The sequence below is a fragment of the Hemiscyllium ocellatum genome, chromosome 20 (assembly GCF_020745735.1).
Source record: "Hemiscyllium ocellatum isolate sHemOce1 chromosome 20, sHemOce1.pat.X.cur, whole genome shotgun sequence".
Lineage (NCBI taxonomy): Eukaryota > Metazoa > Chordata > Chondrichthyes > Orectolobiformes > Hemiscylliidae > Hemiscyllium > Hemiscyllium ocellatum.
The window spans coordinates 26398693-26426002 of NC_083420.1; the positions used below are offsets into that span (position 1 = coordinate 26398693).

General features: G+C 40.0%; 2 protein-coding genes across 3 annotated transcripts in view; one reads left to right on the forward strand and one right to left on the reverse strand.

Moving 5' to 3' along the window:
• Nucleotides 1–27310, reverse strand: part of ift140 (intraflagellar transport 140 homolog (Chlamydomonas)) — a 147070-nt gene that overhangs the window by 22931 nt on the left and 96829 nt on the right. The window contains exons 19-21 of the mRNA XM_060840226.1: nucleotides 11238–11415; nucleotides 5294–5484; nucleotides 1659–1754 (exon numbers count right to left, since the gene is read on the reverse strand). Coding sequence (XP_060696209.1) covers nucleotides 1659–1754; nucleotides 5294–5484; nucleotides 11238–11415 — 465 coding nt within the window. The remainder of the gene's footprint in view (nucleotides 1–1658; nucleotides 1755–5293; nucleotides 5485–11237; nucleotides 11416–27310) is intronic.
• The window catches only part of tmem204 (transmembrane protein 204), a 44608-nt gene continuing 39994 nt past the window's right edge, over nucleotides 22697–27310 (forward strand). Inside the window, exons 1-2 of one of the 2 annotated variants that reach the window (XM_060840675.1) lie at nucleotides 22697–22947; nucleotides 25815–25857. The gene's annotated coding sequence lies outside the window, so the exon portion shown is untranslated. The remainder of the gene's footprint in view (nucleotides 22948–25814; nucleotides 25858–27310) is intronic. The other variant, XM_060840674.1, reaches the window with a different exon arrangement.

Consider the following 27310-nt stretch of genomic DNA (forward strand, 5'->3'; position numbering starts at 1 on the left):
AGGTGCAGAAAAGATTTACAAGGATGTTACCAAAATTAGAAGGTTTGAGTTATAAGGAGAGGCTGGATAGGCTGTTACTTTTTTTCCCTGAGGCGCAGTAGATTGAGGGTGACCTTTAAGAGGTTTATAAAATCATGAGGGGCATAGATAAAGTGAATAGCGAAGGTCTTTTCGCCAAGGTAGGAGAGTCCAAAGCTAGAAGGCATTGGTTTAAGATGAGAGGGGAAAGATTTAAAAGGGACATGATGGTCAAAGTTTTCACACAGTCGGTGGTGCATATTTAGAACGAGCTGGGTAGAGGTGGATACAATTACAACATTTAAAAAACATTTTGGACAGATATATGATTATGAAAGGATTAGAGGGATATTGGCCTAATGCAGGCAAATGGGACTAGTTCAGTTTGGGAAACTTGGTCAACATGGTCGAAGGGCCTGTTTCTGTGTGTATGTCATTATGACTCTATAACATTTATATAAGCTAAACAGAGAAACTGATGAATCTTAAGAAACACCTTATGGTCTCTATCTCATGGTATCTCAAAGAATGAGATGTGTTAATTAGATTATTTTAAAAACATTTTAGATTCATGCATCCATAGTTTGGAAAAAAATGCAAGTTGCACTCTATTACTTGAGATGGGGAGGAGAGTGTTTCTTTTAAATGCATTTTTGGTAATAGGCATTGCTGAAGGGTCAGCATTCATTGTCTGTTCCTAGTCACAGTGCCTTGTAACTTACAAGGTAATATAATTATTTCCAGATAATTAAAATCTCAACTCTTCCATCATGTATTTGTTCTGGATTATTAGTCCAGACTTTTAGATTACTTGACAAGTAATGTAAGCCCTGCTCTATTTCCTCTGGTTTACACAGGAATGGGATTCAACAGGTTAGAAAAAATACAATGCTCTGTGATGGAAGAATTTAGATAGTACAGCACATCTTAAAACTAGATTTCAATTATTCAGGAGTAAAACCAGGAGGCACTTGACCCAAATTCAGTAACTCTCTTTCCCAAAATCTCATGAGGGGTCAATTGAAATGTTCAAGACTGGGATTGATAGATCTCGTAGACTCTTATAATAAGGAGGTGCAGAACACAAATGTATAAATTGAGTTAAGCTACAAACCAACCACAATTTAATAAAATGGTTTAAAAAGTTGAATGGCGCCTACTCCTAATCATGTAGTGTCACAGAGATGTACTAATCTAATCCCATCTGCCAGCACTTGGCCTATATCCATCTACACCCTTCCTAGTAATATACCCATCCAAATGCCTTTTAAATCTTAGAAGAAATAGCGTATTTCTATTATTAACTCCATTAAAATCCTTAATATTCTCAAACAAACCTGATTAAATCTTATCAATTTGCTTTGGGTCCAATGGAAATTGTCCCAGGTAGCTAAAGTCTCTTCTTTTAACTATTGTTTCCTATTGCTGGTATCATCCTGGTGAAATAAATCTTGTGGTCTCTACAGCCTTAACATTCATTCTTAATGGGCTGGCCAAACTCAAGTGGTGCTTTGCAACCTAACCACCTGGCTTATTCTACTCGAAACCCCGATTTATAAAATTAACTGAAACTATAACAAAATGCCACCTAAAATCAGTCACAGCATCTACCGAGAAACCTCATACTGTCTGGCACTCACTTGTCCTTTGTTTTGTTGACATATATTTCAAGTCCTTGGAGATCTTCCAGTAGCATCCGCGGTACCTCAAATCGGTGAGTATCTGATTTTTCATAGCTGTTGGAAAGTAAAAATTGACACTTTATGGAACATAAATCTTACAATCCTACAAAAAAAGACTGTAAAAGCATTTCACATGAATGTTAAACCAACCAAAATTAAAGGCTGGATGTTCTATTTTTGCAGCCTCAAGAATTTCTTATTTCACATTCTAGATTTTTAGCATTTGTCTGAACAAAATCCAGTGTAAAGTGGCACAAGTTGTAATTTCATTAAGTTTTTTTGAGAAATGAATCAATTGGAATGATACGTTTAGATTTATGATATTCCACGCATTCAGATCAAAATACATTCTTCATGTGTGAAGGCTCTGGTGGCAAGAAACAGGAATAGGCTGTTTAACACCTTCAGCATGTTGCATCATTTAATAGGATCGTGGCTGATCCAATATTCCTCACCTCCACTTTTCTGCCTTTTACTTGTAACCCTTGATTCCACTACTGATCAAGAATCTTCCCAGCCCAGCCTTAAATTTAATCAAGGACTCTGTCCCTACAGCTCTCTTTGGCAAGGAGATCTAAAGACTCAGAGAAGAAATTCCTCCTCATGCCAGTCTCAAATCGATACTCCAATATTCTGAGACTATGCTCTCTTGTTTAGACTCTCTTATGAGGATAAACATTCTTTCAGCATTTATCCTGTCAAGCTCCTTAAGAATCCTATATGTCTCAATGAGATCACCTCTCATTCTTCTAAACTCCAGGGAGTTGAGTCCCAATCTATTTAGCCTTTGTTCATAAGACAATCCCTCCATACTAGGAATTATCCCAGTGAACCTTCTCTGAACCGCTTCCAACGAAATCATAGGAGAAAGTGAGGATTGCAGAGAGTGTGGCGTTGGAAAAGCACAACAGGTCAGGCAGCATCCAAGGAGGAGGAGAAGTGACATTTCGGGCGTAAGAAGTGACATTTCAGGGATAGACTTGTGGGCTGCTGAGAGATATATGGGATGGGGGTGAGGTTGGGGGGGGGGGAATGTGATAGGTAGATGAAGGTAGGGGAGAAGATAATAGGTCAGAGAGGAGTTGCAGAGACAGAGAGATAGAGAGAGACAGCGCGAGAGACAGCGTGAGAAAGAGCGCGAGAGAGAGAGCGAGAGAGAGAGCGACTCACTGAGATCCTTGCAGAGGGATCTCTGAAGAACGGTGATATATTTCCACATCAGGTTGGTGAGTGACATGGAAGGGAACTTGCAGGTGGTGATGTTCTCATCTACCTGCTGCTGTTGTCTTTCTAGATGGAAGTCTTCATGGATTTGCAAAGGACTGTCCAAGAAACTTTGATGAATTTCTGCAGAGCATCTTAGATAGTTTGGACTGCTTCTACTGAGCATTGGTGCTGCAGAGATTAGATGCTTGCGGGATGTGACTCCAATCAAGTGGGCTATTTTGTCCTGGAAGGTGTCAAGCATCTCGAGTGTTGGTGGAGCTGTGCCCAACTAGGCAAGTGGGGAGTATTGCATCACACTCCTGGCTTGGCCCTTGTAGATTGTGGGGAATCAGGAGGGGAGTTACTTGCCAAGTATTCCTAGCCTCTGACCTGCTCTTGTTGCCACAGTGTTTATGTGGTGAGTCAATTTGAATTTCTGGTCAATGGTAACGCCCAGATATTGATAGTGGAGGAATTCATGTCAAGGGACGGTAGTCAGATTATCTCTTATTGGAGACAGTCATTGCCTGGCATTTGTGTGACAAGAATGTTACTTGGCACTTGTCAGCTGAAGCCTGGATATTGTCCAGATCTTGTTGCATTCAAACGAGGACAACTTCAGTATCTGAGAGGAGTCACAAAGAGTGAACATTGTGCAATCATCAGCAAATATGACCTTATGATGGAGAGAAGGTCATTGATGAAGTAGCTCAAGATGGTTGAGGTGGGACTCGACTCTGAGGAACTTCTGCAGATATGCCCTAGAGTTAAGATAACTGACTTTCAACAAGCACAACCACCTTCCTATGTACCAGGTATGACCCAACCAGTACAGGGTTTGCTCCTGAAACGCATCTATTCCAGTTTTGATGCTATACTCGGTCAAATGTGTGCTGGCTGTCACCTACACCTCACCTCTGGAATTCTGCTCTTTTGTCAATATTTGAACCAAGGCTGTAATGAGACCAGGAGCTGAGTGGCCCTGGTGGAACCCAAAAGTGGTCATCACTGAGCAGATTGTTGCTGAACAGGTGCTGCTGGATAACACTGTTGATGACACCTTCCATCACTACTGTTGATTGAGAATAGATTGATGAGCCAGGTTGGATTTGTTCTGCTTTTTGTATACCCGGGTCATTTTCCACATTGTCAGGTAGATGCCAGTTTTGAACTTGTACTGGAGCTGTTTGTCTAGGGAAGTGGCAAGTTCTGGAGCATAAGTCTTCTAATGCCAGACTGTTGTCAGGGCCCATAGCTTTTGCAATATCCTGTGTCTCCAACTATTTCTAAATATCACATGGAATGAATCTATACAGCTGAAGACTAGTATCTGTGATGCTGTAGACCTCTGGAGGAGGCTGAGATGGATCATCCATTCTGCATTTTTGGCTGAAGGTTCCTGAAAATGCTTCAGTCTTCCCTTTTGCACTGATGTGTTGGCCCTTCCATCATTGAGGATGGGGATACATGTGGAGCGTCCTCCTCCAGGGAGTTAACTGTCCACCATGATTCATGACTGGATGTGGCAGAGCTGCAGAACATAGATGTGATTCATTGGCTCTGGAATTGCTTAGCTCTACCATCATTTACAGCTTAAACTGTTTGGCTTGGAAGTAGTCCTGTTTTCTAGTTTCACCAGCTTGACACCTTGTTTTTAGGTATGCCTTGTGCTGGTCCTTGCATGCCATTCTGAGCTTTCAATTGAACCAGGGTTGATCCCCAGGTTGGTGATAGTGGTTGAATGGGGATATGCCAGGCCATGAGGTTGCAGATTATGCTGGAGTACAACTCTGCTGCTGTTAATGGTCTACAGTGCTCCTCACTGCTACATAGTGAGCTCTAGTGGAAGCACTTAATGGGTAAAGCATAAGTTAGAATTGGTTGCCGAACAGCCTGCCAATGGTTTAACATAAAGTCAGTGAGTCAATCAAGAAATAGTCATGCCTTCAGGAAAAAATGATAAACATTTCATTCTCAAACTGGGTTTGGACTGTTATAAATATGTTTTTTCCTCAATCTAACAGATCCCCACCACTGATTGAAACAAGAGCAGAACCCTGAGAAACGCCAATAGTTCCTGCACCAGATACAGCTGTCCCATTCATCACCTTTTTCTACTGCTGAGCCTCTTTCCAATTTTGTCACATTCATATCATAATCCTTCATATTTATTAAATATCCATGCTGAGAACTTCGTCAAGTAACTTCTCCAAAGGTGTTTACTGTCTTAATATGATTGGCTCCTCCATCATGTGGGATATCTTGCTAGGAAAATTCTACTGTGTTCAATTAATGTGTGTGTTTGGAGGGGGAAATGTTATGTTTATTGTATGGTTGTTACATGACTTATATGATCACCCACTACACTTGTTTACATACACACTTACTGGCTGAGCGCGAGGTGATGATCCCCTAAAGCTTCCAAGTGTTTGGCATAATTGTAGTATGTTGTTCTTAGATGGACTCGATCAAACCCCTCAGCATTTTCAATGGCCTTCTGCCACTGTCCTGAGGCCTGGTAAAACTTGGTAAGGAGGTCATATCGCCTACAGTTTCTGTAAAGTCTCTCTGCATCTTCCTGCAAAGACACAAACAGGAAAATCGCTAATCAGTTGCTGGTCATCTTGAATCACATACTAAGAAGAATGGAACTGGAACTGATGGATGTTTGATGGCCAATGCACTCATGATGAGCTGAAGGACCTCTTTCTGTGCTGTAAAAACTATGCTCTATAACCATTAAATTCACTGAAAATGTTCTACCTTCATGGACAATGATTATGAGTGACATTTGTCCATAAAATCTAATGACTCCATAGAGCTGTGAAGCTGACCTGTATATTTGATATATTAAATGTAATAATATTTAAACACTGCATCAGCTGAATAATTAGCTGATCATGTGTATTAGATAAGAATCAGAGGGAGAGTAGTGTAATGCTAATCTTAGAAAAAATAACCTGGACAATTGCTCTGAAAGATAATTCAAATCCACCACAGCAGCTGGGGGAATTTAAATACGAATCCCCATAACGATGATGAAACTAGAGGATTGGTATTGTTACAATTATGGTAAACCTGGACTACTGACATTCAGCTTCCATCACCTGCTTGTCAAACTTGAAATATTTCATGGACTTTTTAATAAAAGAATAAATGACCTGAAATGGTTACTGTGTCACCTGACCAGGCTCAGTCAAGTTCATGAAACCATCAGTAGGCAAGGAATAGACTGACCTAAAATTAAGATTATTATAAAAAGCACTGAAATGCAGATTGGTATCTTCTGGCTAATTTACACCTTTTTGGAAGTTACACATTCGGATGGAGGTTGCCTGCAGATCTTGAAAAAAAGCAATGACACCTGACACCAGAAACTACAAAAGGGATTATATTTCGATCAACAGCTTTGCAAAACAAAACTTGATCAGCAAAACTCAAGACAAAAATGGAGTCAAAAGTAAGAGCTGGAAAACTCTATATATCTGTCTGTCTCTCTTAACCTTGAACTCAGTGCTTATAGGTGGAAAATAACTTGGGATAAGAGCTATTCATCAAGAACTGAGGAATATTTGCAAAGTTTGACAATGCTGAAGAAATAAGACAACAGTTAAACAGTCAAGACTTTAAGTAGCGATTGCTATTAGCTTTCCAATTGTGTTAGATACCTTTCACCTTTTTTAACAGTTGAATTGCATATATGTTTAATACCACATTTTTATTAATTTTCTGGATTAATATAATTAAAATTCTACTTTCTTTCACTCAAGAAAATTTTACAATTTGGCTCCTTCATTTTTATCTCATTAACTACATTTTAATTTAAGTGTGATAGATGCATTCTAAAAGAAATATACAAATATTTGTTATTTGACAATACTATGGCTTTAAGAGGTGTATTTTGTTTTTTTTTGGTGAAGGCAGAGGCCCCGAGCTGTCTGCTCCAAAGCCAATAAAGCAAACAACTGGGGTTTTATTAAGTTGGAACAATAGAAGCAGCCTGAATGGGTGGGGTCAAGCTCTCACAGAACCAGGATTTTATTTAGTTTTAGTTTTCAGTAGCATTTACTAGAGTCTTGAAGCTGCATGTGGAAGCTCTTACTTCTCTCTCTGTTACAGCTAAAAGCTAGTGTTTTCTTTTGTTGCTATAATTGCAGGTGAGACAATCTATTTTACCAAATTTGCCTTCACCATGTGTGTTTAGGTATGTTACTATATTGGAACAGTTTATTAGTAGTAGTTAATATATAAATACTTAAGCATTTTGATAGAGTTACAGTTAAGCCAATGTTTTTGTCTTATGAATAAAATGCTTAAGTCTTGTTTCAAGACTGGTTGTTTGTCCATTTGCTGTGAGGGTTGACTGGTAACGCCACTGGGGAGGAAATTCTAGGATTTTGACCCAGGTATAGCAAAAGTACAGAGATATATTTCTGAGTTAGGATGGTGAGTGGCTTGGAGGGGAACTTGGTGGTGGTGGTGGTGTTGCCCTATATATGCTGCCCTTGTCCTGCTAGATAGAAGGAGTCATGGGTTTCGTTAGTGCTGTCAGAGGATTCTGCAGTGCATCTCGTAAACAGATGCTCCAACTGAGGTTTGGTGGCAGAGGGAGTGGTATTATGGATGTAGTGCCAAACAAGCTGGCTGCTTTGTTCTGGATGATATTTAGTTTTTAAGAGTTATTAGAGCAGCACTCATCCAGATAAGTGGGTTAACATTCCATCACACTCCTGACATGTGCTTTGTAAATGTTGGACAGACTTTGGGGAGTCAAGAGTTGAGTTACTCACTGTAGTATTCCCAGCCTTTGACTTGCTGTTGTAGCCCCAGTGTTTATATAGTAAGTCCAGGTGAGGTTCTGATCAATGATAACCTCCAGAATGTTTATAGTGGTGGATTCAGTGATGGCAATGCTATTAAATGTTATGAAGTTGTAATTAGATTGTCTCTTATTGGTGATGGTCACAGGCTGGCATTTGTGTGGGGCAAATGTTACTTGTCACTTGTCAGCCCAAGCTTGGATATTCTCCAGAGCTTGTTGCAATCGAACATGGACTTCTTCAGTATCTGAGGAGTCACGAATGTGCAATCATCGGTGAACATCCCCACTTCTGACCTTTTGATGGAGAGAAGATCATATGGTGAAGCAGCTGAAAATGGTTGGGCCTAGGACACTATCCTGAGGAACTCCTGCAGAGATGTCCTGGATCTGAGGATATACCTGGGTAAATGATCACTATAAATGCCGGAGGAAACATCACAGAAGCGCTTCACAGGAGGCTCCCAAGCACCGAGGATGCCACCTAGACAGGGGACGAAACGTCTGCAACACAAATTCCCAGCTCGGCGAATAGAACCATAACAATGGATGGGTTGGACCGAAAAGTCTGTTTCCACACTGTACAACTCTATGACTCTATAATCAAGCATAGACTGACTATGCAGTAACTGACCTGGTTGGATTTGTCCTGCCTTATATGTACAGGACATACCTGGGTAAATTTCCACATTGTCAGCTAGATGCCAGTGTTGTAACTGTACTGGAACAGCTTGGCTGAGGGAGCGGCAACTTCTGGAGCACAAATCTTCAGTATGATTGCTGGAAAGTTGTCAGGGTCCATAGCCTTTGCAGTGTCTACTGTCTTGGACCATTTCTTGGTATCACATGGAGTGAATCCAATTGGTTGAAGAGTGGTATCTGTAGTGCTAGGGACCACTGGAGAAGGCTGAGATAGATCATCCACTCGGCATGTCTGGCTGAGGATTGTTGCGAAAGCTTCAGTCCTATCTTTTGCACTGATGTGCTGGGCTCTTCCATCATTGAGAATGAGGATTTGTGAGGAGTCTCCTCTTCCAGTGAGTGGAACTGGATGTGGCAGAACTGCAGAATTTAGGTTTAATCCATTAGGAGATTGGTTAGCTCTGTCTATCACTTGTTGCTTGTGCTTTTTAGGACGCAAGTAGTCATGTTTGCTGGTTTCACCAGGTTGACACTTCATTTTCAGGTATGCCTGGTGCTGTTCCTGGCATGCCCTCCTGCACTCTCCATTGAACCAGGGAAGAACCCTTGCCTTGATGGAAATAGTTAACTGGGGGATATGCCAGGTCATGAGGTTACAGATCGTGCTGGAGTATAATTCTGCTGCTGTTAATGGCCCACAGTGCCTCATGGATGCCTAGTCTTGAGTTGTTAGATCTGTTCGAAGTCTCTCCCATTTAGCACAGTGATAGTGCCACACAACATGATGTAGGTTATTCTCAATGTGAAGATGGGAGTTCATCTTCACAAGAACTGAGTTGTGATCATTCTTACTGATTCTGTTTTGGACAGATGCATCTGCAGCTGACAGGTTGGTAAGGATGAAGTCAAGTATGTTTTTCCCCCCTTGTTGGTATCCTCAGCACCTGCAGCAGACCTAGTCTAGTAGCCACGTCCTTTAGATTAGATTACTAGATTAGATTACTTACAGTGTGGAAACAGGCCCTTCGGCCCAACAAGTCCACACCGACCCGCCGAAGCGCAATTCACCCATACCCCTACATTTACCCCTTACCTATCACTATGGGCAATTTAGCATAGCCAATTCACCTGACCCGCACATCTTTGGACTGTGGGAGGAAACCGGAGCACCCGGAGGAAACCCACGCAGACACGGGGAGAATGTGCAAACTCCACACAGTCAGTCGCCTGAGTCGGGAATTGAACCCGGGTCTCAGGCGCTGTGAGACAGCAGTGCTAACCACTGTGCCACCGTGCCGCCCACTAGGACCCAACCAGCTCAATTAGTAGTACTGCTGTCAAGTTACTCTTGGTGGTTGAAATCCCCTACCAGAGTACATTCTGTGCCCTTGCCATTCTCAGTGCTTCCTCCAAGTGTTGTTCAACATGGAGGAGTACCAAATCATCACCTGAGAGAGGATGGTATGTGGTAATCAGCAGGAGGCTTCCTTGCCCATGTTTAACCTGAAGTCATGAGACTTCATAGGGTCCGGAGTTAACGTTGAGGATTCCCAGGGCAACTCCCTCCTGAATGTATACCACCGTATCACTACCTCTGCTGGGACTGTCCTGCTGGTGGGACAGGACATACTTAGGGATGGTGATGGAAGAGTCTGGGACATTGATGCCATGAGTGTGACTATGCCAGGTTGTTTCTTGACTAATGTGTGAGACAGCTCTCCCAACTTTGGCACTAACCCCAGATGTTAGTAAGGAAGACTTCGCAGGGTTGATAGGGCTGTTTCTGCCATTGTTTTTTCTGATGCCTAGGTCGATGCCAGGTGATCCATTCAGTTTCATTTCTTTGAGACTTTGTAGTGATTAGTACAACTGAATGGCTTGCAAGGCCATTTCACAGGGCAGTTGAGAGTCATCCATATTGCTGTGGATCTGGAGTGTGGGCCAGACCAGGTGAGGATGGCAGATGGGTTTTTCTGACAATTAACAATGATTTCTTGGTTATCAGTAAATTCTTAATTCCAGATTTTTTAAAAATTGAATTCAAAATCCACCATTTGCCATAGTGGGTGTTAAACTCAGATTCACAGAACATTAGCTGGGTCTCTGGATTAATAGTTTAGTGATAATACCACTAGGCTATTGCCTACTCTCAACTTGACTCTGAAACGGCTGTTAGTCACTCAATTGTATCACAGCATTATCGAAACGTTGAATACGAATGGCATTGACCTCAACAACAGAAACAACACATTCCAAGGGACAAGTGCACTATTTTCCATTTGCCTAAATGATTGCAGCTTAACAAGAAGCTCGAGACCATACAAGGCAAAGTAACCTACTTGATCAACAACTGAATCACCACTCCCACACACTGGTAACATTTTGTATCATTAACACTGCAGCAATTCACCAAGGCCCTTTGGCAGCATCTTCTAAACCTGTAAATGCCTAGAAGAATGAGGGGAGCAGACACATGGGACCATACCAGATCTACAAGTTACCTTGCAAAGTCACAAAGCATCTTAACTTGGAAATATATTACCATTTTTTCACCTAGAAATCTCTTCCAAACAGCTTTGTGAATGTACCTATGCCAAATGAACTGCAGCAGTTCAAGTTGACTCATCACCACCTTCTCAAGGGATGTACAAAGTTAAAAATCACACAACACCAGGTTATAGTCCGACAGGTTTAATTGGAAGCACACTAGCTTTCGGAGCGATGCTCCTTCATCAGGTGATTGTGGAGCGCTTCTTCTCAAGGGATGGATGATAAAGTTTGGTCTTAGTAGTTTGGCTCACACTCATGGGTAAATTTAAATATTGTATGTGATGCACTTTACACTGAGCTGGGAAGATTCTGTCACCTACCAGCATTCCCAATTGTATTGCAAGCATGGCCACTCGTGCATCTAATTCCAGCTCCTGTTCAGCCTCTCGTAGGGCTCTGGCTCCCCTGGCATGGCCCATGTTCCCCAGACATACCTTGGCCACATCTAATCGCCGTGTCTTCACACACATCCTTGCCATATTCTCCCACACCGCCTCACTGCAGGAAAGAATAAAGAGTGCTAAACATGATACACATTGTTGTTATAATCCCTTAGGATCTACTGCTTGGACAGAGCTTAAAGCAAATGTCAATGATTTTACCTTATTTCAAATGGCCTCTACAGGTAAATTGCAACAGAATGCACTATTAATAGGGATGTTGACTAACATGTTACACATAGAATAATTAATCATTAGTAAAGGTAAAGTTGCCAGAGTCCTATCAGACCATGCAGCTGCTCTCTCATTGGAGAGACTAGCTCACTGGTGTTTGTTTAACCTGAGAGTCATCTCGCCTCAGGTGAGGGTTGAGAAAGAGACTCCTTCATGGTAACCTCAGCTGGTGTGGGAATTGAACCCATTCAGTTGTATTACGTACACTGTTGGCATTACTGGCCATCCAGCCGACTGAGCTAACCAATTATCATTAGAAGACTGTAAACAAAATCAAAATAGTGAGGATTCTGGTGATCTGAAATAAAAACAAGAGCTGGAGAAACTCAGCAGGTCTGGCAGCATTTTTTGACAAAGAAACAGAGGTAATGTTTTGAGTCCAATGGGACTTCCCTTCAAACTGAATAGATGTGGAAAAGTGATGGGTTTAATACTGTTGAAAGAGATGGGGGGACCAAGTAGAATAGTGCAGAAGGTTCTTTGCTCTCTAACCTTTTCCTGATTTTCCCCTTAGTTTCACTTGAATCCATTCCAGCTAAAGGATTGAATACATTGACATAGGTTTATTTATATTGATATTTCTTCTTATACTAAATGTATAGAATATGTAAATTTTAAAAACAAACAGGAAGAGGGATTGTAGCAGGACTGTCAACAGTTAGCAGTAGCCTTGCATCACTAACCACTGTGTGGTTCACAGCTTCTGTACCCGGTGGCTCTTTAAAGTAATTACTCCTTGCCACAAAATTAGCCTTGATGTATTGCTTAGAATGAAGACCACAACTACTTTTCTCCATTTCAAACACTGAGAATTTCATCCAACACAGCAACATTTCAGAATGTAGGAGCCTGGGTTGGTTCTCCCTCACAAGACCAGAACTGAACACTTCGTAGCTTAAATATACTAGATCCATCTTAGCTCATTGAACAGTAGTGCACGATATAAATGAACGAGTGCATACTAAATTCAAATCTCATTGGACTAAGAAGGCAGTACAATCCATGTTGTACAATTGTACGGAGATTCTTGTGGTGATCAAGATAATCCATTTTGCATTAAACCTTTAAGCTTAAATACTTGCAGAACTATGCTGACAGTTGTCATAAATCATTGAGATTAACAGATAATATCATAGCACTAATGTTACTAAACTAGTAATCCAGAGGCCTGAAAGAATACTCCAGAGACAGGAGTTCCCCAAACCCATGGCAACTGTAGGAATTCACATGTCAGAAACACCCTTGCTTTGAGGTTAAACACCACATTCAAATGTTTAATTATGAATTTTCTCACACTTCACGTATGCTTATGGATTAGTTCGCCTTTTGGCCATAACTGTAATTTAGAAAGACTGTTAAAAAAAAATCAAGATTATACACGATTAGAGGACTAGAATAAAGAGGTCTTGAAAGCTGAACTCCAGCATCGAAATGGGGATCTTCAAGAGTAAATGATTATTGTGCGTTGCCTATGAATATTTTCACTTCACTCTTAATAGTGGTGTTTAGATCTCTTATTTTTGGTACAGAGATAGGGATCTAAGGCTCTGTTTGTCTTTAATATGTTGAAACAATGGCTACTGAAGCTGCTGAAAGGCATTCATGGCCTTGAGAAGACTCAGTAGAAATGAAATGACTACCAAGGGAAGATCAGGATCACAAAACTATTGCCAATATTATGATCGGAGAACAGTTTTATTGTTTTACTTTTATTTGATTTATTTTATTCCAGTCAATGAATGAACTTGAAGATTAACTGAAGGATTCAAAGGCAGCTTGTTAACTGAAGGTGAGACAGAATTGACAGATCACCTTACATTATAGATCTCAGAGGCATCAAATTTAACCTATCAGCTGCAGACATTGAACCACATCAGGGAAAGGAGAACACACTGGACACTTTATTCCAGAGAGTGGTCCCATCCCTCAGACTAGATAAATCAAAACTGGTCTGTGATCAGAGACATCAAGGTGAGACAGGTATAAGGATCCAAGGACTGCAATCGAGAAGCTCAACCCCTGCAACTGTTCGACATTCCAGAGGTTGTTGCAAACTGTGTGAATGAGGATAGGGACTGCAAGGAGAATAAGTGAACTGTTCATGGCACCTTTATGATGTCTCGAGCAGCTACAGGACATTTTGAAAGAGTATGGTGACTAGCAAGTGGTTGTGGTACAAATTAGTACTGGTACGACAGGGGATATCAAGTCAAACTAAATCAGTCTCACTATCATTGGATTCACAACACAGTGAAATTAAAATATTCAATAATCCTCAAAATTGCCCAGTTGTTTTTAACCAGACTTTATGAATAACAGATCACAGACACTAAATCTGTAGCTTAAACAACAATGAACAAATTATTACTAATACTGTAACATTAGCAGGATATATAAAGTGAACACAAGGCTGAAGAGATGGTGTGAAGGGAGGGTTTCAGATTGCTGGGGCGTTGGGACCATTTCTGGGGGAGGCAGGACCATTACAAACTGGATGGGTTACGACTGGCAGAACTGATGTCATAGTGGGGCATTTGCTATAGTAGTTGGGGAGGCTTTAAACTTAAATGGAAGGGTATGGGAACCCTTGCAAGGAATCAGAAGAAGGGGAATCAAAGACAAGAGCAAAAGACAGTGGAATAAGAAAGGAGACAGGCAGAGAAATCAAGAGCCGGGATCAAAGACAAGCCTTAGCCATGGAGCATTTACAATGAAATGGATCAATTTATCATGCAATAGAAGAATATCGATATGACATAGGTGGGGATATGGACACATGGTTGCAGGGTGACTAGCAATGGGAACAGAACATCTAGGGATGTTCAGTGTATGGAAGAACAGACAAAAAGGAAAAGAGTTGCATTGCTGGTTAAGGAAGAAATTAATATAATAGTGAGGAAGGACATTAGCTCAGACAATGTGAAATTTATATGGTATGGCTGCGAAACATCAATGGGTAAAAACATTAGTGGGGTTCTATATAGACTCCAAACTGTAGGCGTGACGTTATGAATGACACTAAACAGGAAATTAGAGATACATGCAATAGAATCACACCTGTAGTAATGAGTGACTTGTTTCTGTATATAGATTGGGCAAATCGAATGGGTAACAATGTCAAAGAGGAGGAATTCCTGGAATAAATAAAGGATGATATTTGGACCAATACATTGAAGAACCAACTGGAGACTGGGTATTGTGTAATGAGAAAGGCAAAATTGGCAATCTAGTTGTGTGAGGCTCCTTGGAGATGAGCAATCATAACATGATAGAGTTCTTCATCAAGATGAAGACTGAGATAGTTGATCCTGAGACCAGGGTCCTGAACCTAAAAAGAGTAAACTGTGATGGTATGAGATGCGAGTTGACTATTTATAGATTAAGGAGAGATATTTAAAGGGACTATGGTGGAAAGACAATGGCAAACATTCAAATAGCAAATGGGTGGTGAAACAATTGTTTATTTTTGTTTGATGCAAAAGTAAATTGGGAAAGTTTGCCAAACCATGGTTGACAAAGGAAATTTGAGATTTTATAAGATCTAAGGAAGAGGCAATAAAATTGGCCTGAAAAAAACACAGACCTGAGGAGTGGGAACAATTTAGAATTCAGCAAGAGGGACAAAGGGATTGATTAAGAAAAAAATGGAGTACAAGTCAATGTTTGTAGGAAACCTTAAAACTTACTGTAAAAGTTTCTATGGATATGTCTGGTGATGACAAAAAATAGGTTATTTACAGTAAGAAACTGAGAAATTTATAATGTGGAACTAAGAAATGCCTAACTAAATATATATTTTGGTTTTGTGTTCACAAAGGAGGACACAAGTAACATATCAGTAATGTTGGGGAGCACAGAGTTTAGTGAAAGGAAGGAATCAAATGAAATCAGTATTAGTTAGGAAATAGTTAGGTAAATTGATGCAATTTCTTATGAAGTTGTAGACATGTACTGTACTTTTAAGGGAGCTGAAACTTCTGGATGGCACAGAGTGTGCTAAAAAATTTAAGATATAACATTTGGTTGTGAAACAAATAGCTGGAGCTGCTTTGCTACGGTACACAACAAATTGAAATTCGGCCAATCGGTTTAATTTATGCCCCAGATACCAAAATCCAATCAAATTTGAATTTTACTGTTTTGAATGACATCAAACCAATTAGCCGGTCTGATATTTTGAGGTATATAAAATCAGGTATTTCGAACAGTTGGGAAGAACAGCAAAGACCAGCCAAGCATCTACAGACTACCAGCTGAATAATTCTCTGAAAGCCTGTCAATAAGAAGATTGTGAAGCAAAAAGACCGAAGATGACAGAGAGGAATCTACAGAGGAGATTTGACATCCAAAGACAACAAGTGGTTTTGAAAATTGATTTGCTGTAAATTTAAGAGGGAATTTATTGGAACAGTATTGCAGAGTGGGAGGTAAAAATAGGTTTAACAGAAAGGAGTTGTAAATACTGGTTGTTTAATATTCTCGCTTAGACTTAAGAATAAAATTGTTAATTTCTTCTTTAAAGAGTGATATTTGGGATAGTTCTTTGCCAAATGAAATTTAACAGATTATAGCACAAGGTGAGCTTTTCTATGTGTCTGGTTTAAAGTAGCAGAAGGGTTTACCCTGTGCTGTAACAGACTGAACACCATTAATCCCCAGGGTGATGCACATAATCTACATCCCACAGTGCTTAAGGAAAATAGAAATAGTGGATGTATTGGTGGTTCCCTTATTGTCTGCAGTTTTGGTCTCTTTATCTGACAAAAGATTTTTTTGTAATAGAGGGAAAGCAGCAAGAATTCACCAGACAAATTCCAGAAATGGTAAGATTGACATATGAGGAGAGTTTGAATCAATTAGGATTATACTCACTGGAGGTCTGAAAAATTGGGAGAGGTGAGTGTTGTGTAAGGTTGGTTCTGATTGAGACCTATTAGATTCTAATAGGACTAGACAGGGTACATGCTGGAAGGATGTTCCCAATGGCGGGGATGTCCATAAATCAAGGCTCACAATCTAAGGATACGGGATAAAATTTCAGGATTGAAATGGGGAGAAATTCCTTCTGCCAGGGAATGGTGAGCCTGTTGAATCAACTCCCACAGAAAACAGTCAAGGTCAGTACATACTATGATTTCAAGAGGAAATTGGATATAGCACTTGGGGCTCAAGGGATTAAAGGATATGGGGAAAAGCAGGAATAGGCTAATTGAGTGACATCCAAGTGAGGTGGGGGAAATAGTAATTGTAGATGACAGCATAATTAGAGGGATAGACACTGTTCTCTGCAGCTGTGAGCAGGAATCTCAAAGGCTGTGTCACCTATGCAGTGCCAGGGTTAAGGTTACCAACAACTGGCAAGACTGGAAAGGGATTTTTTTGCTGAAATACTTCAAATAGTCTGGAGATAAATTATAAAACAGAATCTCCAAGGTAATAATCTCTGGATCACAGCCTGAGCCATGGGAAAACTTGCATAGGATAATTTTAAAAAAGGAGTTAAAAGTGTGGCTCAAAGGATGGTGTGGATGGAATGGCTTTCAGTTTGTGGAACACTGGCAGCAGTACTAGGGTACAAGGGAGCTGTTTTAGTGGGATAAGCTTCACTTGAAGCATGCAGAGACCAGTATCCTGCAGAACTGAATAATTAGGTTTGTAGAGAGAGCTTTAAAGTAGTCGAGTATGGGAAGGGCATTGAGAGAAGGGAAATGTAGCCTGAAAAAGCAGGAGGCAGCATTATTGCTCTTTGGATAACCCAGAATAGGACGGGGAGAGATAGATCATGCAAACATAGAAAAACAACAGTAAGTAGGGTCAAAGGGACAATAAAATTGCAAAAAAGGCAAAATTAATGGTTCTTTAATGATATGCATCATATTAAGAACAAAGTAAATTAATTAATACACAAAGATAAATTAATGGGTACGATCATTTGGCCAATATAGAGAGATAGTTACAAGGAGATCAAACTGAAACTAAAAGTTCAACACTATGTGCCATTTCAAAAGGACAGAAAGGAAGGAAAGGGTGGTGGGGTAACATTGTTAGTTTGGATGGATGAAGAATAATTGTAAGAAATGATCTTGGATTAGAAAATTGGGATCCATTTGAGTGCAGCTAAGAAATAAAAAGGAGAAAAAAAGACATTGTTAGGAGAAGTCTTAGACCTCCTAACAGTAGCTACACAGTAGGATAGAGAATAAATCAGGAGATAAAGAATGCATGTCATGGGTGACTTTAATCTTCATGTAGTTTTGGAAAATTAGACTGGTACAGGTAGCCACAAGGAAGAATTTATCGTGTATTTTAATTTCCTGGAACAATACGTTGTGGATCCAACCAGAGATCAGATTATTTTGCATCTGGTGATGTGATATGAGGCAAATTTAATACTGAAAATCACACAACAGCAGGTTCTAGTCCAAGAGATTTATTTGAAAGTATAAGCTTTCAGAGCGCTGCTCCTTCGTCAGGTAGCTAGTGGGACAGGATCACAGAACACAGAATTTATAGTAAAAGTAACTGATGCAAAGTATTGAAAGTTTAGAAAATGATGTCAAAGTAAAATAAGAAACTGCGATCATAATATAGTGGAATTTAACATTCAGTTTGAGAGGGAGAAACCTGGGTCAGAAACAACTGTGCTCAGCTTAAATAAGAGCAATTACAAAGAAATGAGGGCAGAGGTAGCTCGAGTGGACAGGGAAAGGAGTCTAACTGAAAAAATTAATTGAGAAGAAATGGCAGACATTTAAGAAAATAGTTCATGACTCACTTCAAAAATATTTCCCAATAAGAAGGAAGGATTCCAAGAAGGGAAGAAACCAACAATGGTTAACCAGGGAAGGTAAAGATATGATAAAATTGAAAGAAAAATATACAATATACAAGATTAGTAGCACGCCAGAGGATTTTAGTTGTCTATTGTTAATTTTTTAAAAAGATTAACATTAAGGGTAAACTTGCAAGTAACGTAACAACAAACAGCAACAGCTTCTCTAATTACGTAAAGAGAGGGGGGCCAAAATTAAGGTAGGTTCCTTAGAGAACCAAGCTAGGGAAATAATAATAGAGAACCAGTAAATGGCAGAGGAGTTGAATTAATGTTTTGCAAACACCTTCACAATTGAAGACACTAATGGCATTCTGGAATTACTAATAATCAAGAGATAAAAAGAACAGAAGAAATAAATGGAACATTACTATTAGAGAAAATGTGCTCAGGAAATTAACAGGGCTGAAGCCTGACAAGTCTCCTGATGGGATGCATCCTAGGATTTGTAAGGATGTAACTATTGAGTTAGTTGATGCACTGGTAGTAATGCTTCAGGAATACTTAGACTCTGGAAAAGTTCCTAAGAATAGAAAAACTGTTAAAATAAAATCCTTATTTAAAAAGGGAAGGAGACAAAAATCAGTTAACTACAGGACAATTAGCTTAACATACGTTACTGGGAAAATATTAGAGTCTCCAACAAAGGATGTAATAGCAGAACATATAGAAATACATAATATGATCAAATAGAGTCAGCGTGGCTTCACAAAAGGAAAATCATGCTTGGCAAATTTATGAGGATTCTTTGAGGTAATAAGCAAGGTGAAACATTCTCCCCATGTCTGCATGGGTTTCCTCTGGGTGCTCTGGTTCAATGTATATTTAGGCTTCAAAGGTGTTTGATAAGGTACCATATACTAGGCTACTTAAAAATATAGTCGAAAGTGTGATGCTAAAAAGGCACAGCAGGTCAGGCAGCATCCGAGGAGCAGGGGAATCCATATTTCAGGCATAAGCCCTTCATCAGGAATCTGCTTATGCTCGAAACATTGATTCTCCTGCTCCTCGGATGCTGCCTGACCTGCTGTGCTTTTCCAGCACCACAATCTCGACTCTGATCTCCAGCAACTGCAGTCCTCACTTTCTCCTACTTAAAAATATAACCGCGCATAGTGTTGGAACTAATGTATTAGCACTGGCCAGGAATTGGCTAATTAACAAAAGATACTTCGAAAAGAAGGGCACCTTCAGGAAGGCAACTTGTAGCTGGTGGAGTGCCACAGTGATCAGTGCTAGGCCACAATTATTTGGAATACATATTAATGATTTAGATGAGGAAAATGAATGCACTATAGCCAGATTTGCAGATCATAGAATCCCTACAGTGTGGAAATAGCCCATTCAGCCCATCAAGCCCACACCTAACCTCTGAAGAGCATCCCATACAGGCCCATCCCCTACTCTATCCCTGTAACCCTGCATTTCCCCAGATAATACACTAAGCCTGCACATTCCCATACACTATGGGCAATTTGGAATGGCCAATCCACCTAACCTGCACATCTTTGGACTGGAGGAGTAAACCAGAGTACCCAGAGGAAACCCACGCAGACACGGGGAGAATGTGCAAACACCACACAATTGACAGAGGCTGGAATCGAACCCGGGTCTCTGGCACTGTGAGACAGCAGTGCTAACCACTCAGTCACCATGCCAATAACACAAAAATAGGTGAGAAAGCAAGAGGTGAGGATGACATAAAAAGGGATATAGACATGTTAACTGAATGGGCAAAAACTTGGCAGATGGAATATAACCTGAAAAAATGTTAGGATATGTACTTTGGCAGGGAGAACAATGATTGGTTCTGGGCCCTCTTTTCTTTGTCATTTATATATTGACTTGGATGAGAATACAGAAGGCATGTTTATTAAGTTTGCAGACACCAAAACTAATGGCTTCGTAGACAGTGAACAAAGTTTCTAAGATTACAAAGGATCTTTATCAAATGGGTCAATGGGCTGAAAAACGACAGATGGAGTTCAGTCTGGATAAATGCAAGGTATTGCATTTTGGTACAATAGACAAGAGTAGAACTTATTACAATTAATGTTAGAGTGTTGGGTGGTGTTGTAGAACAGAGGGACCGAGGGGTCCAGGTACATAATTCTTGAAGTTTGCATCACATCGAGACAGAATGATTAGAAAGGCACACTTGCATCCATTGCTCAGTCCTTTGAGTATAGGAGTTGGGAAGTCATGTTGAGATTGTACATTGGTGATGCCTCTTCTGGAATACTGCATCCAGTTCTGGCCACCCAGTTATAGGAAGGATATTATTAAGCGGGAAAAGGTTGATACTGCCGGGTATGAAAGGTTTTAATTATAAAGAAAGGCTGGATAGGCTGGGACTTCTTTCACTGGATCTGAGGAGATTAAGAGATGACCTTACAGAAGTTTATAAAATAATGAGCTGTGTAGATAGGGTTAATGAAAAGTGTCTTTTCCCTAGGATGGGGGAATTTCAAAGTTAGGGGACACATTTTTAGGGTAAAAGGAGAGAGATTTTAAAAAAGACACGCGAGGCAAATTTTTTTACACAGAGGGTGCTTCACATGTGGAATGAACTTCCTGAGGAAGTGGTGGATATGGGAACAATTTCAATGTTTAAAAGACATTTCGATAAATGTATGAATAGGAAAGGTTTGGAGGGATATGGGCCAGGAGGAGGCAGGTGGGACCAGTTTAGTTTGGGATTATGTCTGGCATGGATTGGTTGGACCGAAAGGGCTGTTTCTGTGCTGTATGACTCTGTAAGCACTGAGTATTATTTAATTGGAGAAAGACTGCAGAAAGCTACAGAACAAAGTAATTTCAGAGTCCTTGTGCATAAATCACAAAAAGCCAGTGTCCAGGTTCAGCAGATAATAAGGAAAGTAAATGTAATGTTGGCCTTTATTTCAAGGGAATAGTGTATAAGAATAGGAAAGTTTTGCTAAAACTGTATAAGGCGCTAGTCACACTACTAATAGAATACTAAGAATAGTTTGGGCCTTTTATTTAAGGAAATATATACTAGCATTGGAGACAGTCCAGAGAAGGCACACTAGGCTGATCCTGGATGTGGAAGGACTGTCCTAGGAGGAGAGGGTGAGTAGGTTGAGTCTGTACTCACTGGAATTTAAGAATGAGAGAATATTTTTGAAACATTCAAGATTTTTAGGAGATTTGACACAGCAGATACAGAAAGGTTGTTTCCCTTTGCGGGAGAATCTAAACTCAGAAAACATAATCTCAGAATAAGGCTCATTTAAAACAGAGATGAGGAGAAATTTCTTCTCTCAGAAGTTGGGTGACACAGTGGCTCAGTGATCAGCAAGGCTGCCTCACAGGAGCAGTGACCAGAGTTCAATTCCAGCTTTGGGCGACTGTGTGGAATTTGTACATTCTCCCCATGCCTCCATGGGTTTCCTCCGGGTGCTCTGATTTCCTCCTATAGTCCAAAGATGTACAGCTTGGGTGAATTAGCTATGAGAAGTTGTCCTGTAGTGTACAGGGATGTGTAGGTTAGGAGTATTAGTCATGGGAAATGTAAGGTGATAGGGATGAGAAGGACGGGATGCTCTTCGGAGGATTGGTGTAGACTTGATGGCCAAATAGCCTGCTTCCACGCTGAAGGGATTCTATTATTCTAGTATATGAATCTGTGGAATGTTTACTGTAAAGAGCGTAGAAGCTGGATCATTAAGTATGTTTAAGGTTGAGATGGACATATTTAATCAGTAAGGGAATCAAAGATTATTGGGAAAAAGAAGGAGTTGAGGATTATCAGATCAGGCATGATCACATTGAATGGCACAGCAGACTTGCTCGGCTGAATGGGGTACTTCTGCTCATATGTCTTATTGTCTTAACTGGTTGTTTGATGCTGCATAGATACTGGAGAAAAGGGTCCAATAAATGAACAGCCAAGTCAATTCCAGAAAAACAGAGAGCTGATCCCAGTTGAGTATTTCTTGGCAGAGTGACCTAATGTTTATCAGGATTTGACTGTATTTGTACAAAAAGAGACCTCCTGCTGAGTGCTTTTAATACGTAGTTAATATATCAGCAAGAACCAGTAGTAAAAACTGTTTGCATCTTGACAATCAAATTGATTAGAACTTTTAATATAATTTTTGTTACATTTTTCCTTGACAATTGGGAAATTTTAAAATGGTTCTTTCTCCCTATTCCCCCAATGCCCCTCCCCCAGCATTTCCCAGACTGGTTTCCTGTACGTCAGAGCTCACAGCTGGGAGCTGGCCGGTTGCTGCTTGCTTCATGTGGATACTTATTGAAGAATAACTCAGCACGTACAGAGTTTGCACAGCAGCCTAAATCGCAGCAGTGTATATGACCCAGAGCCCAACATTAAAGTGAAGCTGCTTCTTTTCTATTTGTCTGCCGATCTTCAGTTTGCATGCTGTTTTCTGAAGCATAGATTTGCATTTTTTTTGGATGATCAAGTTATAAATTGAGTTTATCGTAAAATCACAGACTGTAATCAGCAACAGATGAAGAAGTGGACTCGCCAAATGGGTAACCCCTCCTTCTTACTTACAATCCATGTATTTGTCAAATCTGTTGGTGTTCTGGTAGTTTGGGATAACTTAATTGATTTGAATCTAACCATTAATTCTGTAGTGTTGCTTTTAGGGTATATGATATCTGTTCACTGAAACAAGTGAATGCTTATGCTGTATAAAATGGGGTAATAGTTAGAAGACTGTGGGTTTTATCTGACCCAGTTTTTTAAGTGTATATCTAGTTAGTATTTAAACAGTATTATCTCTTGAAGCCTATTCTGTATCCTACCTTGTTAAATTAGCATTACTCAAGGAACATTAGGGCTGCACGGTGGCACAGTGGTTAGCACTGCTGCCTCAAAGCACCAGAGACCCGGGTTCAGTTCCCGCTTCAGGCGACTGTGTGGAGTTTGCACATTCTCCCCGTGTCTGCGTGGGTTTCCTCCGGGTGCTCCAATTTCTTCCCACAGTCCAAAGATGTGCAGGCCAGGTGAATTGGCCATGATAAATTGCCCGTAGTGTTAGGTGTAGGTGTGGGTGGGTTGCGCTTCAGCAGATCGGTGTGGACTTGTTGGGCCGAAGGGCCTGTTTCCACACTGTAAGTAATCTAATCTAATTAAAACATTGGAGGGATGTCCTTATGAAAGTTAGTAGTATTTTTGCTCAGTTAAATTAAAGCTGACTTATTTCAGTAGGCTGAGAATCATCAATGAGTGTATGTCCCTCCCTAGAGTGGATGGCAGCACTCAGTATCATAGAGATGCACTTCCCAGGTTACATTTTTTGGAAATAGATCCAAAGTTTGAAAATGATGAAGAAAATGCAATTCTGCAAATGTTAAATCTGATCTTGATAGTAGAAGGAGAGAACACTAGTCCCACAGCTTCATTTAGTGACAACTCATCAGTGGTCACCAGACCTGCAACATATATTACTGTTTGACATTACTGGGACTGTCAAACTTTGATATATAATGTAAATTACAGGTTGAAAGTATATTGTGAGATAGGTGTATCATAATAGGATCTTAGTACATAAGTACTGAATCAAAATGAACACAGACTCCATTGAAACAGAGGCCAAATTCAAATCAAGCTGCAGCATTCACTTCATTCTGCAGCCTTACCATTCCAAACCAATCTACTATCTTTTTCTTTCAAGACTGTATGGAATTGAAGGAAACATAGCAACATCAGAAGCTGCATAACTATCAACAAAATAGGGAGTACTGGAGAAACTCAGCAGGTCTGGTAGCATCTGTGAACTGAAGAAGAGTTAACATTTCGAGTCCAGTGATCCTCCATCACTAGTTCTGACAAAGGGTCACTGGACTCAAAATGTTAACTTCATTTTCACTCCACAGAATCTGGCAAACTTGTTAAGTTTTGCCAGCACCATCTGTTTTAGTTTCAGATCTCCGCTCCACTGGAGTCATTTGTTTTATTTTCGTGAGTAGATTAGATATCCAGAATCTTGTGTAATAAAATAGCTGCACTTGGATTTTTTTGTGTAATCTAATTCAAATTTACAACACAGCCCTAAAGAAACCTTTTCAGTAGGCATTGGAGAAACTCAGCAGGGCTACACAAAGTTAAGACTTAATGCTGGCTTTCTATAGCCCTAATATGATTAAATACATAGTAAACTAAACACTGAAAAGCTACAAAAACATCAACTGGTTAGTAAACTGTACACAGCAGTCCGTGACAACAGTCTGTATCCCTGTGATATCTGCAGCATTGGCTGAAGGACTAAGGAAATAACATTAAAATCAGTTAGCGGTTAACTGCATGAACTACCCATAATACAACACACCCACTCACCAAAACTGAACATTATCTGTAACATGGGATTAACATATGGCAAGCATGCATTGTAATACTTGAAACATGAATGAGGAAATGGATGTAATTCAAGAAACTGTGAGGTTGAAGGGAGTGCAACCTGTGCTTTGATCTCACGAATTTGGCTGGAGACTGGTCATGAAAGTGCCTATTTCAAAAAGCAACCAGTTATTACAGCATTTAGTTTATCCTGGAATTCATGTAAGTTTAGAAACATTCCCTGCTGTAGCATTATATTATCAACAGTGCAATAGAGTAGATACCTATAACAGTCATAAGACAGAGATCTCAAAATTCGCTCCATCTAAATCCAGCTGATGAATATTGTAATTCTGACAGCTACATATTCTACATTTATTCTACTTTATTCTAAACAAGTATAGAGAATTAACTACAGGTATAAATATTTCAGGCACTGGACAGAAAGTGTGCTCTACATTTTAACCAATAATTGTAATATACAATGCATAAAGGAAAGTATAGTTCTGGATTTTTTCCTGTGTAGAACATTTCTGGAGACATTGTTTCTCCACTGTCCTGAGAAAGGTTATGTCCCTGACTGTGAATGCTAACCTGTGCCAGCTGCACCCTTGATCATTTGAGATTCTTCCAAACTCAGTTAAGATGTACAGCATGGAAACAGACTGTTTGGTCCAACTCCTCCATGCCGACCAGATATTAACCTAATCTAGTCCCATTTGCCAGCAGTTGGCCCATATTCCTCTAAACCCTTCCTATTCATACACCTATCCAGATGTCTTTTAAATGTTGTAATTGTACCAGCCTTCACCACTTCCTTTGGCAGCTTATTCCATACATGCACCACCCTCAACATGAAAAAGTTGCCCCTTAGGTCTCTTTTAATTTTTTTCCCATCTCACCCTAAACTAATGCTCTCTAGTTCTGGACTCCCCCATTCCAGGGAAAGGACCATGTTGATTTACCCTATGCATGCCCCTCATGATTTTTGAAACTGTTAGAGCCAGCACACATTTTTTAATAAATCAACAATTTATTGCCTTCCTCTTTCTGACAGGTCTCATTTGAAGGACGGCATAATAATGCAAACCTAGGCGAAAGTGAGTAATGCAGATGCTGGAGATTAGAATTGAGAGTGTGGTGCTGTCGACGAATTGGGGAAAAGCACTTCCTGATGAAGAGCTTTTGCCGGAAACGTTGACTCTCCTGCTCCTCGGATGCTGCCTGACCTACTGTGCTTTTCCTGCACCACACTCTCGACTAATAATGCAAATCCATTTGGTGCTGCACTGATTATGTACTTAGGTCCTGTAGTATGATTTGAACCCAATATTATTATACACAGCATTTAGACAGCTACCACTGAGCCAAGCTGACAAAGATTAATTTGAGTTCATGACTCTAACTCAGTGCCCCATTCTGACTTATTGATCAGGGCAACGAGGAATGTTTAGCTACTATGCCATGCTACAATTAGTTTCAGATTTTGAAGTTAAAAAGATTAATGGCCTACTACTCAACAATTTAGGACAACGTGGAAACCAACAACATACTTTAAAGTGCTCCTAAACCTTCTATTACTTCATTGTTTACAAGTAAATATTACTGTGAACTGTTTTCTCCAAGTTTTATGCAGAGATGAAAAGAGGTCTGCTTGCAGTTTGTTATCTGAAGATGACTGGGAAGCTTCTGTGAAAGAACAGTTAGTGTTTGGGAAGGCATTCAAAGAATGTTTGAGATGTGGTCTGTACGAGAGATCTGTATGTATCTTTTCTGTATGAAAGAATAGGAAGACTAAATATAGATTCATGGAAGATATATGAATAGTTTTTATATACTCAATCTTCAGTGAGTGATGAATAAAACAGCTTCCACCAGCACATAACGTGTGGACAAAGCATGACACATAAAAGGCAAAAAGAGCCCTCTTCTCAGATTTAACGTGTCCTGACACATTCCATTCCTAGCTTTATCTAGCATCAAATGAAAGGGTTAAACCAGAGAGACTGTGGAAAAATTCAAAATCTTTGTGCTCAGGATTCTTCCTGTGTTCTGACTTAAAAACAATGACAACCATATGTACCTAACCTGCAGGAAACAGCAACTGGCTTTTAATAGAGAGCAGATGTGTGGGTAATAGAATTTAAATAGAAAAGTACTGAAACTATTTGTGGCAACAGTAATGTTGCGTTGAATGTACTCTGGATGTATGAACTATGAAACAGGATGAAGTGAATCAAGCGGATGCAAAACATGAATGGTTCACTGTAAATCCGAAATGTAATTTATTAACTCTAAAATCTCGTGTAGATGTTACATCTTCATGGTCTCTACATATAACTGGGTCATGGAGGTTTGATTTTATAGTGTATTTTTTAAACTTTCTACCTTACATTATCAAAGTATCTGCTGGAAATTAAAAATTCTAAAATTAAAAAGAACTGCTAAAACCACAAGAGAAACTGCCAGTTGCAGGTTCATTTATATGAACTGCCTTTTCCACATCTCATGTTCTTCCTTTTCAGATAATGCATCCCCCTCTTGAAATCCTCG